The 18226-nt window shown below is 36.2% G+C and overlaps 1 protein-coding gene across 11 annotated transcripts in view; it reads left to right on the forward strand.

Annotated features, from left to right (window-relative positions):
- LOC115601377 (transcription initiation factor TFIID subunit 4-like) overlaps positions 1-18226 on the forward strand; it is a 144969-nt gene that overhangs the window by 12385 nt on the left and 114358 nt on the right. For all 11 annotated transcript variants that reach the window (XR_003989323.1, XM_030471294.1, XM_030471295.1 and 8 more), the window contains exons 3-7: positions 5251-5385; positions 6492-6719; positions 7604-7726; positions 9457-9546; positions 10806-11063. Coding sequence is in view for 10 of the 11 variants with exons in the window: in XM_030471294.1 (XP_030327154.1) it covers positions 5251-5385; positions 6492-6719; positions 7604-7726; positions 9457-9546; positions 10806-11063 (834 nt within the window). In the remaining variant the exon portion in view is untranslated. The remainder of the gene's footprint in view (positions 1-5250; positions 5386-6491; positions 6720-7603; positions 7727-9456; positions 9547-10805; positions 11064-18226) is intronic.

Here is an 18226-nt window from a genome sequence, read left to right on the forward strand (position 1 = left end):
GATTTATTTTCTGTATTTTGATATTCAGTTTCTGTTAAGTTTCACTTTACCATCATTTGTTAAGTCTTTTGAACTTGTGAAAAGTGCTGAACCACCTGCTCTGAAAGTGGCTATATTTTTTGCTACGAAATATGCTCAGTGCAGGCAATAGCAGCTTAGTCTTTGCCGTCGTATGTAATGTTGAGAGGAGTTCTAAACTTGGCTGATGTTTCGCAAGCTGCTGTGCTTGCTAAAGCAGAGCCTTTGAAATATGACATACTTCCGCTGTCTGTGTTTTCAGCAGTGTTTGTATTTTATGTCGTCTTTTAGTTTAAGTATTTTTCTTGTTTATTTTTCAACTGTTTCTCACACCCTTTCTGCTTTTTGACAAATGCTTGTTTTGCTTTTTGCAAACATTTAAAGCGAATTGATAAATATTTGTTGTTGCCTGAAGTACATTACCATTGTTATCAAATAAGCTATTCTATACTATTTCTTCTGTACAGTCAGTTTTTGGGCTTCTTGTGCAATATTCTGGAGAATACATTTGTGTTAACAGAGCAGATAGGTTGGAAGGTCAGAGAAAGTAAAAAAAAATTTGTCGTCTTGACTGTGCTTTAACCACAAAACTATTTTCCTTCTCTTTCCTTCACGGTGAGTTGATTTTTTCTGTATATGCAGATAATAAGTTCTCACTCCTTACAAATTCTACTGTTTATGTTTTCATAACTTTAACATATCTTCTAAAACTTCTTAGAAGACACTCAAATATTAGTAAGGCTGTAAAATTAAACATGCAAAGACTAGGAAATGATATAAGGAAGGTTCCTGAGCAATCTAATAGTGTCTCCCATGTGCATATGCATTATGCTGCATGACCACATACTGTTACTTTTCATTTCTACAATGTGTAGGGTGGACAGTCTTAATTAATGAAGAATTATGTAATTTTTTCCTCCACTGTTCAGTGAGTTGCTTCAGGCTTCATTGCTGCACACTGTCTAAACCCGCCTCTGAAGTGGGAATTAATAACCAAACAGGGTTGTTTTTTGTTTTTTTTTTTTTTGGTGAAGCTTATCCCTGTTACAACTTTCTCAACAATGCAGTTAAGGGGGTTATCACCCTCTTTTTTATAAATAGGAAACAGAACCTACTTGTCTCTATTTAAAACATTAAATTAAAAATACTGTAGGGGTTTTTTTTTTGTATTCAGTTTGACTTCATTGTCTTCAGTTGTAGTCATGTCCACTCCTGGTCACAAACTCCACATTTCAAGTTGGGCACTCATGGCATAAGAGTATTGATTACAGTATGTTATCTATATTTGCATACAGCACAAGCAGTGAGCAGTTGAGGCAGGGGAATAATCTAATTGTAGTGCCAAAACTGAGCTGCTTTTTATCCACCAGATTCTTTGCAGGAATCCTGGTGGCTATAGATGGACCAGCCACTTCACCAGAGAATGAGAAAGTACTTTGATTGATGGATTATATAGGTATTTGCTTACACCAACATGATGCTGAGACTTCAGAAGTAGGAGTTTTGGGCTTAGAATTCCTGGTTTCTGAAGGTTTTTTTGTTGTGGCCCCAAGCTCCTGTGCCTGTCTTATCTAATTGCTTCCAGTCCTGTGTCTTCCTACCCTGTTGTTCTTCTAGTTTGTGAACCTCCAGTTTGTGAACCCAGAAGGGACATGACGAATATGAGAAATGCAGCAGCCTCTCCCTGTTTTGAGGTTCTGGTGTTTGACTCCATCGATGCTGTGGTGGCAGTGCAGGTTCTGCCTCTGTTGGCCAAGCTGTTAGAGATTCTGCCTCCAGTCATTTTCTGCAATTTTGTGCAAATGTCAGTTTCTTAAAGAGTTAGTACTTTGGCTCAGTTTGGCTGTATTTTTACCAGAGCGAAAACCACATTCCTGACATAAAAATTGCTCTTCATCTGATGTTTAAGTGCGTGTTCCAGATGAACCATGACTGAAAGAGTTAGGAGGTAGTTGATAAGTATATGAATTCTTCCATGAACTCTGCAGAAAATGGACAGAATTTTAAGTATTCAAAAGCAGGGTTTGGTAATGGGGAATGTTACGGCACCTTAATAGTAGGCAGGGCTACAAGCCGCGCGTATAAGAAAGGTTGTGTAAATTATTTAATCTAAAATGATGTGGTAGTTTGACCCTAGCTGGACACCTGGTGCCCACCAAAGCTGCTCTATCATCCCCCTCCTCAGCTGGACAGGGGATTGTAGAATGCAATAATTTAGGGAATGAATTTTCAGGACACAGAGTAATTCCACACTGACTTCTGTGAACAGTTCTAATCTGCACTGGCTGCCTTGCTGGAAGTCACTTGTTGCATCCTGAAACCAGAGTAACTTGCATTATGTGGGCAACTTGTGCAGGCAGAATGGGCCTTGGGGTGTCCCCCCTCCAAGCTAGATGTGAGCCACATCTGTTTGAAAATCCTTATTGCCACAGTAGCACTGTGCTGCGTTCTGCTTAGCAATTTCTTGTGTCTCTATGTGGACAGAGCCAGCTGATATCTGTATACAAAAGGCTATCGTAAGCATTCTCAGGTGTCCCTGTAGAGGTTGGTGGTGGATTATGTACTATATTCATTCAAGTTCTAGTTTCCCACCTGTTAATGCCTGAGTAGAGGGGAAGAAGCCTCTTAAACATTACCTTAATGTATTCAGGAAATGTAGCAATATGTGGTATGTCTAATCAAAATATAATAGTTACATGTGAAAATATATTCCATTCTAAGCTTCTCTTTTTAAGTTTGGAATTTAATAGCATCATACCAAACCTCAGCAGTTTAAAAAACATCATAATTTCTTTTAGCTTTTTCCAGTAGGAGCCTGACATGTTGGGTTATGATTTTTTTATATAATGATAACTTTTGTTTTCTGTTTGATAGATTCTCATAAGATATGTTTACAGCTTTCCTTTCATAGGAAACACAGCTATTTGTTTCTAAACAGTTTTTACCAGTTGTTGTTGAAGCATTTGTGCTGGGAGTCCTTAGAGTGTCTTCTGGCAACTTGTAGCTGTCATTTGAAGATCATTTCCATGATACTTAAGAATTTCTCTAGGCTAGGTGCTTGTTATGTTTCTCATCCATATATTTCGTGGTTACCTTTTTAACATTTATGAGTTTTGGAACCATGTTAGTAAACGGTTGCATTACATTGTTTGCAGTTCTGTGGTAGTAAGGCTTTTATTTCATATCCCACACGTTAATATGAGTTTTTACTGCCATTTTGTATCAAAGGCTTTTGTCACTATTGATTTTAAGACCGAGGGTGAATTTAGTCTTCATGTTGCAGTTTGCTCGTGTGGTCTAGCACAGTGGAATGTATACCTGGTTGGATAATACGTCGTTATGATAATGAAATTTTATGTTTTAATTACATGCCTTTTTGTTTTCATTTGTGTTCCTGTGATGAATCATGGGCATTTATTAGATGAGAAAAAAAAACAACCCTCTAGCTAGCAGTCTGAGCTCTTTTTATTTACAGATTTCTGACTGCAGATCTTTCTTGGGACTGAGTAGCTGCCAGGAGTTTGCCTGGTCATCTGCTTCCTTAGTATATCCTCACCTCGGGAAGCACTGACAAGAAGGGAGCAGATATCACAGGCATGTTGTATTTTTAGGTTGGAAACACTGATTAATGAACAAGATATACAGTATTTCTCTGGTGGGGTTTTTTTTTTTTGTTTGTTTGCCTTTTTTTGTTTTTGCTTTTTTAATTCTACCATTCATCATGTAAATACAGTTTTATTCAACCAGTATTTAAGGAAATTGAAGCAAGTGATCTTTACAATGAAGAAAAGAGGTATGGTATTGAAAACCAGAAAAGGCTTTTATATGATCATTCTTCAAAAAAACCAGACATTCTACTTATTCATGATGATGCTGTTTATTGTCTCTAGGCTGTCTCAGTATGGAAGACAACTCTAGTCAATATTTTAAAAATCTTGAAAGCTGTTGGAACAAACAAAAAGGTTTTGTTCAGGTGTCAGGTAGATTTTTTTTGTTTTCCTTTCCCTTTTTTCCCCCGAATATGGAAGGTTGATATCCAGTAGATGATGATGCTGGACTGATTGTTGAGGAATGCTTGGGGCTTTGAATGCTTGCCTGGGCCTTTGTTCCTTTTGGAGATCTCTTAAGTATACTGGATGTTCTTTGAAGAAGTATTTTATGTAGGCTAAATATAAAGTGTAAGAATCTAAAATAAGCCATTCTTTATAAAAATATTAACTGGAGACATATAAATTAAAATTTAAATCAGGAAAAATTAGTTTTATGTTGTGAGAAACAGTATTCTCCACAATTTATTTACTAGAGCCACTTAGAAAATTTGCCTTTTCTGAGCATTTGTTTGAATGCAAATCTTAATAAATGCAAGGTATAAGAGACCAGGGGGGCCTTCATTTTTTAATAACGAGTAGTTCTCTTTTTGTCAAAAGTGCCATACTGTGTAATGTATTTCTTCCATAATGGTATTTACATTCCTGTAGAATTAAATAACAACATACCTGAAGATATTTTTTATTCCTAAATCTTGTCCTTTCATATGACGGTAAGAGATTTCAATCTCTCAATTAAATTGCAAGACCAATATGTTTGCTGCGTGAGACAAATTTACAGAGTTGTAGAGTATGCTACTGAGTGAAAACCTGTAAGCCAGTCATTTTCCTTTGTTTGCACTTAACATTCTGGTCTGGTTACAGAGTGTGCTTTCTGTGACAAAGATTTTCTGACTGCTCAGACTTCATTTGTGTGCAAGTTAGTTTCTGTATAATTTTATCTGAAAATATTTTTCTTCTCTCTGGATTTTCTCTCCGTATTCATTTTCTTAAGGAAAAGCACTAGAACAGACCGGCAAATACTGAAATGACCAATATGTGTTACTGGCAATTATAAACTCAAATATTGATGAATACTGACAAGTAGATGTTACAACTGAACTAATACATCAATGTAATACCAATTTTTTTCAGGTCACATCCTGTTTTTCCTGATCTTTTCCACATAGCTGTAAGAGAAATAATTTTTAGGAGAAATATTGAAAATATACCATTAAGCATACGAAAGCTCATTTTTCCATTATTTGTGAATATATATTTAAAACATATTAATGGTTTGGGGTTTGGGGTTGGTTTTTTTTCAGCATTAATAATGATTCCTTGTGTAATCATTATCATTAAAAAGTTTTGGAGATCAAGTTACTAAGGAGGCAAACAAATAAAATGCTTATTTTTCCTTTATTAGCAACCAACTTCTGTAGCCACATCTCCTGTCCGCCTGGGACTTCCAGTGCAAGCCAAAGTTGTTCAGTCAACTGCACCTGTCAGTGCTACATCTGCTGCGACTCTGCCAGGAGGCTCGATTCTCTCCCATACCACAGTAAGTAGTAACAATACAAAACTCAAAAGGTATGTGAAGAAAAGGATGCTTTTAGTCACATGTTTTTTTTCAAAAGTGAATTTTAGTGTTCTTATTTTTAACATTCATGTAGGACACATAGGATAAGCGGGAATGGGCTTGATCTGAAAGGGGGGAGATTTAGATTAGGTATTAGGAAGAAACTCGTCCCTGCGAGGGTGCTGAGGCGCTGGCACAGGGTGCCCAGAGAAGCTGTGGCTGCCCCATCCCTGGCAGTGTTCAAGGCCAGGTTGGATGGGGCTTGGAGCAACCTGGTCTAGAGTGAGGCATTCCTGCCTGTGGCGGGGGGTTGGAACTAGATGAGCTTTAAGGTCCCTTTCAACCCAAACCATTGTATGATTCTATGTTTGCTTTTATCGCAAACATAGTCCCAGAAATTGATAACAAATGTGTAGTTGGACTGGTACACGAGTCCTGAGTGATAGCGTAGATTTTATTTTCTGCTGTTTCCTAGATGATAAAAAAATTGGGAGTAGTATAGATTCAGTTTTAAGCTTCTTTGAAAAGAAAAAACTTAGATCAGCTGGACTCGCATACCGTTTCAGTAGTGGACGTGCTGCACTGTGTTTGCCCCTGTCGAGAGTGGTGGTGTCTGCTGTGTGGTCACTGGTGCTGCAGGATCCATGACATCCCCTGTGGCATCACAGGGCAGGTGCATGGGTCGGCTTGTGTGTACAGCGACAGCTCAGGTCCACATGACATGACAGTGATGTAAACCTGATGACATGACCGCAGATCATTGGAAATTGACTTGTTTGGGTTAAGAGACAAATTTACAGCAAGTTACAGAAGTCACATCATCATGGTAATCTTAAACGGCTGGATAATAGAAACTCATTTTTAGTTGTACATTCATTTATATAATAAAAATAGGACTTTCACTGTTCAGTAAGGACTGACAGAATTAGGGTTAAAAGCAAGTAAAATCAATGGTTTTCTTTTGTCAGTAAGGCTGTATTTGAAAAGAAATAAGTTTTTCTTGTCAGGCTTTGAAGAACTTTATGGTTGAGTAAAAGAATTAAAGGAAGATAATTACCTAGGGTTTTTTCAATATAAAATATGAACAGGTATCAGTAGCTACGACGAGTGCTCAGAATTTATTCAAGACAACAGTAGCAACTGGAGCATCAGCTTCTCAACAACTTGCAGTAATTACTGGTGGACAAACTCAAGCTTCAGCACAAACCCAGGGTCAGCCTCGGCTGCCACTTCCACCTCATACAACAGCACAAGTACCAGCACAGCCCCACGTCATACCAAGCTCTCCTGTACCTGGAACTACAGTTGTATCACAGGTAAGCTTTAAAATACTAGAAACTTGGTTTTCTTAGTACTTTATAAACTTCTCAGTCCTATTCAGAAGTAGGAAGAACTTTTCCTTCATGCAAGCACACTTCCTGTGATGGAACAAATAAGAAACCCTTCCACTCATTTCAGCTAAATGGGATACCTTTTCTGAGAGTGAGGATGAACATTTGTGGTCAGTAGTGAAACAGCTATTCTCTTTCCGCTGACAGAACAATCAGGCCTTTAGTCTTATGGACTTCATTATTGTCATGTTGCTGGGCCTCAAAACTGTGGCTACACTGAAGTGTTTCCGTTTCTACGAGTAATTACGCAACATAAAAATAAAGGCTTGAAAAAATTAAAGCATCTGTTTTCCTACTGGTGAAGAAAAGATTAGCTAAGATGATATTTGAAGACTATTTCTAATTTGACTTTACTGCTGTAGCTGCATTATACAGAAGCATACTGAATCAATAATTTAACAAATTAAGATAGCTTAACATTGTACATTGTGTGTTAGGACCGTTGTATGTCCTGTATTGGGCATTTTAAAGGAGAATGCATCTCCAACAGATTGTTGTTGGAGATATACTTCTCATACTTAAGATTGTTTTTGTCAAAACAGACTGTAAAATATTAAATATATTTCTTTAATTGATTTTTTTTTTCTTGGTTGTTTAGTATTTGTGAGGTGTGATGTTCAGTTACATAAAAAAGTGAAGAAAATGTCAGGTAACTAGCAGCAAGAGTAAAATAGCTGCAGATGTATTTCAATGTCCTGCCTCAACTAGAACAGTTTCATCATTTTTCCCATTTACAGTGACCAGAGCATGCATTGATCCTGATTGCAGAATAGCGTGGATCTGATATTTCTTTTCTTTGGCTCTTCCAGGAAATGCAAGAGAATGTGAAAAAATGCAAAAACTTTTTAGCTACCCTTATAAAACTTGCTTCTCATAATTCACCATCTCCGGAAACATCCCGTAATGTGAAAGCTCTGGTTCAAGATTTGCTGGTAAATAATTTGGTTATCTTTCATTTTGTCATTTTTCTATTAAGCTTGTTATTTGCATGCGCTAAGGACTATTGTTTTGATCTTAATTTTTTTTTCTGTAATGTAAGTGAAGGGCTACATCAAAATGGAAATATTCTGTGTGTTACATATTTTCAAAAATCTCTTAAAGGTGGGCTGTCTCTTCAGTTTCTGAAAGGGGAAATGCAACAAAGCAGTTTGTATGCATTTGTCAAGAATGCTCTTGTTTTGATGGATAATACTGTGGTCGTTTATTTAGGTAAAGATAGTAAAATACGATATTTTTGCTTGAGCTCTCACTAAGTTTCTTTTCCTTCAAACTGTAGTCTTTTCTCAAACAGGAAGAAGCAATTTAGTGTTTTAGCCGCAGAATGAATGTAGATGTATGCCTCCACAAAGTGGTTTATAGTTTCTAGGGCTGAAGTGAAAGTGTTCTGCTAAGCTGCTGAGTCCAGGCAGTTCTGCAGACAGATGCCCTTCCATGGAGGCTTAACTGCAAGAGACTTTCAAAAGTCAAAGTTGTGTTTCAGCTAGTCGGAGTCCGTGGGCGCAGAAAAAGTCTGAGTTACAGTAGTCGTCAGTGCAACATGTGTTTCAGTGATTTGTATAAATAAGTTGCACACATACAGTTACTGTAGAGCCAGAAAAAATGGTCAAGCTGCTTAAAAAAAGATTAAATAGTCTATGAAGAACTTGGATTTAAAAGCAGTTGATACATATTTCTTTGAATTGATTGACAGAGAAACCTGTGTATTTAGACAAATCTAAGACTTTTTTCACATAGGAGTCATTCAACAGTAATATTCAGTGGTTCCAAAAATCTTAGTTTTGAAAAGTAAGATTACCTAAGTAAAGGTAATGACTTAAAATATTTTAAACCAAATAATGAGACATATATATAATAAATACATTTATTGAAGGTTGAAACCTTTACAAAAGTTTTTTGTTTGTATTTGTTCTTGTTCTGTATCAGTCCAGGAAAGCTAATGAATGTCTTTATTACAATCTGAGATTTTAGCTAATGATACTTTAGAAGTATTACAAAATACACCTGGGTTATAGAGTTCTTCTGTATTAATTACTAAACAAACTACTGAATATGTATTTCATATAAATATAAGTGTATATTTTGTGAATACACATATACATGCATTTATACAGGTGAAAATTTTATATACATTGCATATATTACATGCATACTTTGTATATATGAATATGCTTTACATATATATGTATATACATATATATATGCATACACATATTCTAAGTTAAATTGAACCTTCAAAATTAGTTTTGGAATTAAGTAAAGATAATTTTCATATTACAAGGGCTGGCGAATTTTATAATAGTCGGTAAGGTTAGTTCAACAACCTGCTTTTTTATCAATCTTTTAATTTTTAAATAAGAAATCACTATGCAAATGTTAGCATGAGAATGAAATTGCAAAAAAGACTTAAGTGTGTGAAATTTCATTGTGTCTTAAATTGTGCATGCCCAAGGGAACTCCCTGAATTCTGAAGGGCTTGCTATATATACAGATTAGTTCTTGACAGAAAGATTTTATAGATAGAGTTGAGGGACTTCAGCTTTTTAAGTTCTTCTTGATATCGTAGCCTATTTAGCTAGAAATACATGCATATACTTACCTAGAAAAAAAAACAGCAAAGCAACTCATCTGAGTTGTTGACACTTTTTCTCTTTCCCCCCAAAAGGATGCAAAGATTGATCCAGAAGAATTTACAGCCCGCCTTCAGTCGGAACTGAAATCATCTCCTCAGCCATATCTTGTACCTTTCCTTAAGGTAGTGTGAATCTTGCTTATATAAATTTATTTCAATGCAAATGTCAATACATTAAGTTTTAGAATATACTTTAAAAAAATATATTGAAATAATTGATCCTGCTTGTAATCTGGAACTAATCTAGGATGGAAGTTCTGGTGTGATACCAAATGGATTTATTGTTGGGTCCTAAATTAGTATATGTGGGGTAAATTTAGCTTTTATTTAGTTCTTGTACATTACCTACAAAAACATTCATATACAAGATTATATGCAAACATACAAAGTGTGTTTAATTATGCCCCAACAAAACCAGAACTGTAATTCTAAAACCATTTTTCTTCTAGTCCAGAACTTCTCAGTTTAGGGCAGATTTTCTCTCTTCTTTCCCTTCAACTCTTCTTCAGAACTCTTGCCCTCTGCTTCTGTTTTTTCAAGTTATCATTAAGCCTTATTTGTGCCTTTTCATGCTCTTACACTGCAGTCATTTATAGAATCATGATAAGTTTTGACTTGTTTCTTTTCTTTGAAGTCCTTTCTTGGCAACAGGCATTAAGTTTTTAAATAAATATTAGAAGTTTAGAAAGAACTGTAGTTTGGGCTAAACACTTGAATTCTACAGCTGCCTGGGGGGATCACTTCAAAAGAACTCTACCACCACTTAAAAAGTAAAAAGTTTGTTTGTGAAGGTACAGTATAGCCTTTTAGAACTGTTTTTGCTTGAGCTGGTTTGAACATGAAAGATACAATAGTACGTTTTTCTAATCCAGTCAGAGTACATTAGATCAGTAAAAATACAGTAAACAGCTATTGCTGTAAGGCATCAGCAGTTGAATCATCTTGTTCTAGGTACTGGAGGCATGTCAGGAGAAGTACATGGGTGCAGCCTACATTGGTGCAGCCTACTTCTAGCATGCAGTAGGAAGAGTGCTGTTCCTATGGTTCTGCCTTTTCTATTTCTGTTTGTTACCCTTCCAAAGACCTAAGCTACAAGTTCTAGATAGTTTTGAGGAGGGGAGTGTTATATTTTATGGGTATGGTGGAGTTAGGGCACACCAAAATCTACGGGTTGCTAAGTCCAAATTGAAAGCTTATTAAAAATGTAAACTGATTCTTGCCTCTTACAAGATATGTTCAATCTTGCTTCTTTTTGACGAATAGGCCAGTAGTAAAATGGGAAAGCAAGCTGCATTCTTTTAATTATGTTTACAGCAAATTTCAAAGTATTTTTTTGTCTACATGCTAAATTTGATATTTCATAAACTTTCTTCTGTTTTTAGAAAAGTCTACCTGCATTGAGACAATCTTTACTGAATAGTCAACATTCAGTTTTGCAAGGACAGCCGTCTCAGCAGTCGCTTCAACAAACCAAGCTATCACAAGTTATACCTCAATCTGCCTCTGGAAGCATTTCCTCTGTTGTCACCACACAGACAATGGGAATAAGGCAACCAAACAACATTTGCACAGTCTCTGTATCAAATACAGTTCAGCCTCCTCAGGTTAAGGTGGTACAGTCAAATCAGAGTTCTCAACTGGTAGGTACTGTAGTATAAAAGAGAATTTCTTAAACTGAAGAGCAATTTTCAGTGTTATTTTTATTGCAGCTTGTTTTGGAAAATACTATTTTTTTGTATCATATTCTGTGATACATAGTTCATCATTTTATGGCAGTACACATGTATGTGAACTTAGTTCAGACAACATTATTGACGCAGCTTAAATTTAAGAAACTGTGCTCTTGTCTGGGATACAGTGATTGTTATATGAGCGCAGTGGAATGTGAGTTAATTGCAAATGTAGAACAGAAAGCTTTTCACGACTTGCAGACAAGGGTATAATTTTTACTATGTCATTAGATATGCTGCTTTGCTTAGATTCATCTGCATAAAAATTAGTTCTAATTTTAAAGTCTTCTACACATAGTTATAAAATGTTGTAGAAGAATAGCTGTACTGTACCAGCATGTTTTGTTTAGAAATAGTGCCATACTTTGTTACTTACTGAAATATGTCATTCTTGTGCATACTGGAGTATTATGTGCTCATTAATTTTGAAGGCACTATCAATAAGGCAACTTTACAGTCAGTTACTCATTGAATGTGGTGAATTTATCCTGCTGTTACGTAGGATCTTTCATGTGTGTTTACAGTTGTAATTAAAATAGGTTTAGGATTTTTACAGGGCCTTGATTTTTACACAGGCGTTATCATCCTTCAGGCAAAGATGTAAGAGTTTTTGTGGTTTCCATGTATGTGTGAACAAAGTACTTGACTTAGGTTTCAAAATCAAATTGACAAGTTCAAGAAGGTGTATCAAGTTGGTAAAAATTTATTGTCTGAATCATATTGTCGTGATTCAGAAATGCATGTATGATAATGTAAAACCTTACAGTGATCTGTCCTTGAACTTATAGGTTCTATAAAAGATGTAAATAATTTGTAGGGTGTGTGGAGAGAGAAATATTTCTTTCGCTTTAATTTAAAAGTAGCAGCACACAATCTGAAAACGTCTAAGCCATCAGAGCCATGTCTTTTGAAGCTTACAAATACTTTCTAGCAGCTAAATTACTAGCTTTAAAATGAAATTAATATAATTTTACCATCCTTTAGTGGGCATGGTTTGAATGTGTAAGAACATCTTACGTGCTTAGACTTCTGGCTCTGGCTTTGGTAGTACACAGAGACATTTGCACCTTACCTTGGCTGCTTTTTGTTCAGCCACTTGCAGTCTGTCTTTTTCTAAGATGGGTTCTCCCCACCTCTACTGGACTGTTGCATGAATTAGAATAGTGTTCCTTAGACTTTCTGTGACTTCTTTATGATTTATCTATGTTAGTCTGTTCAGTCATATGTCTGTAAGATTGAATTGACAATATCTTTGGTTCTTCAAGGTAGGGAGCAGGAACAGGTTGCAATTACAGTCAGTAGGTGTAAAAATTACTCCATTTCCTGGGGAAGGCAATTTCTCAGAGCAGCTGACAGGTTTCTTGAAAGTGTAAATGTTAATGGCCGGTAAGTGTAGCCTTATTTCATGCAGCAATCTTAGGACTAACCTACTGCTGGGTAACGCAGCTTTTTCCAGTGTTTCGCAACCCACTTTAAATGCTCCTATGCCTACTTTGCTGGTTGCACCCCACCTTTTGACAAACACTGACATAGAACAAAAACGTTTTAGTAAGTCCACAGGAATTCTTACTCTTTCAGTTCTTGTGGAATATTTTCTGAACAGGATAAAGTCAAATTTATGGGAGAGACACTTCTCGTGTCTCTCACATGTCAGTGCTTACTCAAAGCAAGCAATCGTGATGTTTACCTCAGTAGAGATTAGCAATATGAAGAGTTGCTCTGTCATCTTACTTGACATACCTGTACAATATGAAGGAGCTGAAAACTGCTAAAGTAGTATATCATCAAGATTGATCTCATGGACAAAAGAAATTGTTTTTCTGTCTAGGTGTCTAGATCTAGGACTGAATTTTCATCTTACTGGGTGCATGAAATGATCACTGCATTTTCCAGAAGGTAGCAAACTGCAGAGAGCAAACCTATGCTTAATAGTATTCCTGTTCTAGAAAATATTTAGGGAGAAGCGAATACATTGTTCTATTGCAAAACTGACATTCAGTATTTGCTTTCAATTTATCAGTAATTAGTTAATTGAACCAAACATTACATTTAACCAATCACTTCTTAATGGCCTTCGTATTAGTTCTATACAGACAAAAGCAGCATCAGACAGTAAGATCTACTGCATAAAAAATAATCTTACATACAACAACCACCATCAACTCATGTGCCAAGCAGAAAACCCAGCAGCATCTCCGTATCACACTAGTAATTGTTCCTAAGTATTGACTTTTTTGTGGTGTCAGTGATCACACTCTTCACACTTCTTTGTGCTCCCCAAAATCAGAGCACAGTGAAGAGCTGCTGGCCATCTTGCCTGGGACTTGTCCGGAAGAGGAAGATTACAGCTGGCTTGCCTAGGGCTGGCCAGCACTGATGGAGGAAACTGGCTGAGCTTCAGACTTTCCAAGCCTGGAGCTCACTGGAGAGAGTTCCAACTGGCTTTGCAAACTGTCCAGGTGCAGAAGGGCAAGCTTGTTTTGGAATACAGATCCTTCTACACCATCCACCTTACAGTAGTCTAGTTTCTTTAAAAATGTGGAGAATCTGTTAGGTGTTCATTTGTTTAGACTTTCTCTTTTACAAAGGGGTCAGATATGGTGATACTTCTTCCAGTTACATGGACGTATCTTACAACATGGGAATTCTGTGTATATTGTTTAGCACATAGTGTAGATTGCACAGAGGAGACCAGCATTAAAATATCTAATGCTAGTAGAGATGGAAGAGGAGACTATTTTATTTATCTGGCTTGTAAAGTACTAGAATTATATTCCAAAACTGTGAAAAAGCTATGCTTTAAAAAGCTAGATAGTATTGTTTGTACTGGTAACTACTGCTAGCAAGGGAAAAGGGGAATAATCTTAGGCTGGTACTTTATTGATGAGACACTAATGAGATAAGCCAGCAATCAATTTTTTTTTTGATTGTTCTAAGAGCAGCATTCGAAGTTTGTCTAAATTGTCATTCTTAAGGTGCAGGAGCTCTATATAGCCTTATATATGCAGACATTACCCATCTTATTCTGGCTGTTACAGCAGGTAAAATTTCTGTGAATGAGAGATGTTCTCTATTAAATGTGTTGAAGTTGTAAGTAGATCAAGGAGTGATGGAGATCAATGAGCACTTTATATATAGAGTTGACACTGCATTGTAAGGAGAAAGTACTCTGGGTGGTTGAAGCTAATTATTAAATTTAAATGACGAAGAAACAGTAAGAAATTGAAAGTGATCCATCTTAACTAAAAATAATGTAATTATATGCAAGGCAATATAAAGATTTGTGCAGGTCTGGGATTCAGAAAGATGGGTGGAAATACATCTGGACATTTGTCGCTGCAGTAAATTGTGCACAATGTCTGGAGGGGAGATTTCGCCATCGTCTAAGTTACATTGGATAAGTGTTTTCTAAAACGTTTACTAACACTTTTCTAGAGACTGTCGTAGTGGTTGGAGGCTCCCAAAAGTAATGGAGTTTGGAAACAAGACACAATAGCAGAATAAGCATTGTATTATATGGGGATGTTCTGCTTTGCTTTTTAATTCTCTCTTGAAGCTTAAATGTCAATAATTTGTACACATTTTAGTGACTCACAGGAAATAATTTTTTTCTTGTCCTGTATGCAAGGCAGCTTAGGAGTGGAAAAGTAAAATACAGCTATTTGGATAAAAGAAGTAGTTTCTCTTAGTGAACTAATAAAGATTTATTTGATGACTTAGAATTTGATGTACGATAAAATTTAAATAGAAATGGCTGTTGAGCAGTAGATGTCTGGGATCCACTGGCAGGAACAAAGCCTATATTTGACAAATTGTATGCCTATTTGAAATACAGCCTAGAACTAAAGAGGCTGTATTTCTTGGTTATCAAGGACTTTACTTTCAGAATTTTGTCAGCTGTACCTTAATATAAGGAGTATATTGGCAAAGAATGCTCTTTGGAAATGAGTGAGAAGGGATGGCTTGGAAGGACAGACTTGGAAGCAAAGACTGAAAGAAAAGATTAAGAGACTTAAACCATGTAACTTGGTCAAATGCTTACTAAAAAGGAGCATAAAAAACATTTACAAATATTTTCAGGGTTTAAACATCAAAGTATATCAATGAATTACTTAGAGTGGTCTGAGAGAGTGTAAATAGGAATAACAGGATATAATTACGCAAAGTAGGATTTAGGCAGGCTATAAAGTGAAATATCCTTACAGAAAGACAGATTATTAGATGGTAGATCAGGCTCCCAAAGGCAGTGATGAAACAGGCATCACTGAAAACTTTCAAAATTAGACTGGTGAAATACTGTAGGAAGAATTGAATCATAAATTAAGGAGCAGGTGATACAAGTGATCCGGTGGCTTCTGGTTTTATTTTTCTTTATGGCTTCTTTGAAAACGTATACTCAATGGAGCAGTATTGTCATATTAACATTAAAAAATATGTGCTGAGCTTTAAAAAAGCCTGTATCTCTTATTTTATTTTCTTATGCAAATTTTGAGGCGCTGTTGAAAAATTATAACTGTTACTATTACAGCATGGTAACCAATGCTAAATATGAAATCTTACATGAACATTGTAAGTTAATGCTGCCAGATTACATGACAGCTAAGGTTTGATATGACATTTATCTTCAGGAGTGAGTAGACTGATAAATCACAAATGGCATAGCCACAAGTGAGTTAGCAAGTGTTTACTCATGAGTGAAGATAAATGTCGTATCAGACCATAGCCATTCTGAATTTTGTACATTTACAAGTGGCTTGTTTCTTCCTTCCACAATACCTTTTTTTTTTTCAAGTGAGCAAAGAAAAAGGTTGTCAAAGGATTTTGGTTTTGTTTTTGTGTTTTGTTTTTTTAACTTTGCAAAAGCTTATATTTCCTATGCTTTTGGTTTTATTGCTGTGATATGTTTAAGGTTTTGGATCAGGTGGTTTTGTTGCAAGGTTTTAATTGTTTGTTTTGTGATTTGTTTTAATTGAGTTAGGCTGATATTAGCCCTCCTTAACTAAGGGGAAGCATATTGTTGGGGCCCTGTGCATCTGCATTGGTAAAATAGCATCGAGATTGTTGAAGACTTGCAAAATCCTTGTCCTCAAAAACTTTAGCAGTGACTTATAGTCTAATTGTCCTAAAGGATTTTTCCTCTCAGAGGTCTGTAGATAGTAGCTTTGATTTTTATTTAGCATCTCCCGTTTGCATAAGAGAAAGATAACAGAAGTTACCAGTCTTTCTACTTTTATACATTTTCAGTGCTCTGAATTCTTTCTCAGCCTGAATTTGTTGGTCATTTGTGCTGTTAAGTAGTGGTCATCTATAATTTGTTCTTTGTCCTGCAATAATGCATACAATAGAAGATTCACACCTGTCATAGTATGATCATCAGCTTTTAGCCTGAGACTGGGACCAGAGAGCACTGTTATTTGGTTCCCATATAGTTATTGAATCCTTTTAAAGAAGGGCCTTAAGAAAAATGACTGTCACTGCTTTCTTGTTGTGGTTATCAGCAGTGTGACAAATGCCTTTTTTTCATCTTTGAAAGTCTTCTTGTTTTGTGGAAACACCCTTGTATAAACATCCTTTTACAGATGTGAAAATGACAGTTAACTTTAGCAATGGACAGAGTAGTAGTCTGAAGCATTCAGGAAGTTAGGAAAATAACTTCTCTGGAGGAGCAGACAAATGGAGAATCAACATGAATGTGACTGGTGGAGTGGAAAGATGATGGTTAACAGGAGAATTGGGAAGATGGAATAAAAAAGGGTAGAATACTTTCTGTGCATCTTTTATGCAGAGAAATGTTATTTCTTAGAACAAAAATTTAGGTAGATTTTCATGTATTGCACTCAGAGAAGCTATGTGTTCTTGCTTCACTGTGTTCCTTGAAGAGCTCCAAAGTGCGTCAGTCTAGAAGATGATTATTCAGCTTCTGGTTGATAAATGAAGAGGAATGAAAGGAAGAGGTATATGACCGTTCTTGCTGTCTCAGCACTGTCTTGATCATAATTTTGTTTGGTAATTTTGTTATTTTCCAAGTTTTGAATGGCTAAATCAGACCAAATCTTTTCTATTTTCTTTGTTGTTACTGTTCTGCTGTTGTGCTTGTCGTCTTCAGTGGTGAAAATAATGAAAATGCTTCCCTTCTTTTCAGTGGAGATGTAACGATTAACAGTGTCTGTAAACGTTGAAGATATTCTGTCTTGTTACCTTTTCTGACTCAGCACTTCTATATTCTATATGTATATTCTATTCATAATATAATTGATACTATGGTTATGGATGTAGTGGTAAAAGACTGGAAAGGAGTTCTGGAGGTGTCTAGTCCACCCTCCTCCTTACAGGTTAGCATGTTGCCCAGGGCCTTGACCAGTCATGTTTTGAGCATCTTCAAGATGGCATTGCACAGCCTGTCTGGGGAACCTGTTCCACTGCTTGCCCACCCTTGTGGTAAATCTTTTTTTTCCTGACATTAAATCGAAATTTCCCATATTTCAACTTGTGCCTGTTGTGTCACATCCTTCTGCTCTGCACCTCTGAGAGAGCCTGGCTCTGTCTTCTCTACATCTTCCCATGAGGTGGTTGCAGACAGCAGTAAGATCTCCTCTTTTCTGAAGTAATGTCACTGATAACCTCAGCATACTAAAACATCCGCTTCTGAATCTTCTAGCTTAGTCTGGGTTAGTAAATTGGTCATTATGAATGGATCATCTGGGAATTCAGCATCGATTCAGCATATCAATAGGTAGCATTAAATGGGTTACATTCATTGTGTGTGGTTTTAAGGTGTGAGAAATATGAAATAATATAGGTAGTTAATAATCTCCCAGACTAGCTTGCTGGTACCTTGTTCGTTGTCTACACTTTTCATGCTGAGCTAAGGACATAATAATATGTTTATGCTGTTAGGAAAACAGGCAAAAAGGTTAGAACACTTAGAATTATTTTAATTGATGAAGATTGGTTTGGATTGTTTATAAATTTTAATGCACAGTCAAGTAACTCTGATTCATCAGTATGTACTATGTTCCTTGTTTGCCGCCAAAGAAGGTGACACATTCTGTTTAAGAAACAAATTGCTAATG

The sequence above is a fragment of the Strigops habroptila genome, chromosome Z (assembly GCF_004027225.2).
Source record: "Strigops habroptila isolate Jane chromosome Z, bStrHab1.2.pri, whole genome shotgun sequence".
In the NCBI taxonomy this organism is placed as follows: domain Eukaryota; kingdom Metazoa; phylum Chordata; class Aves; order Psittaciformes; family Psittacidae; genus Strigops; species Strigops habroptila.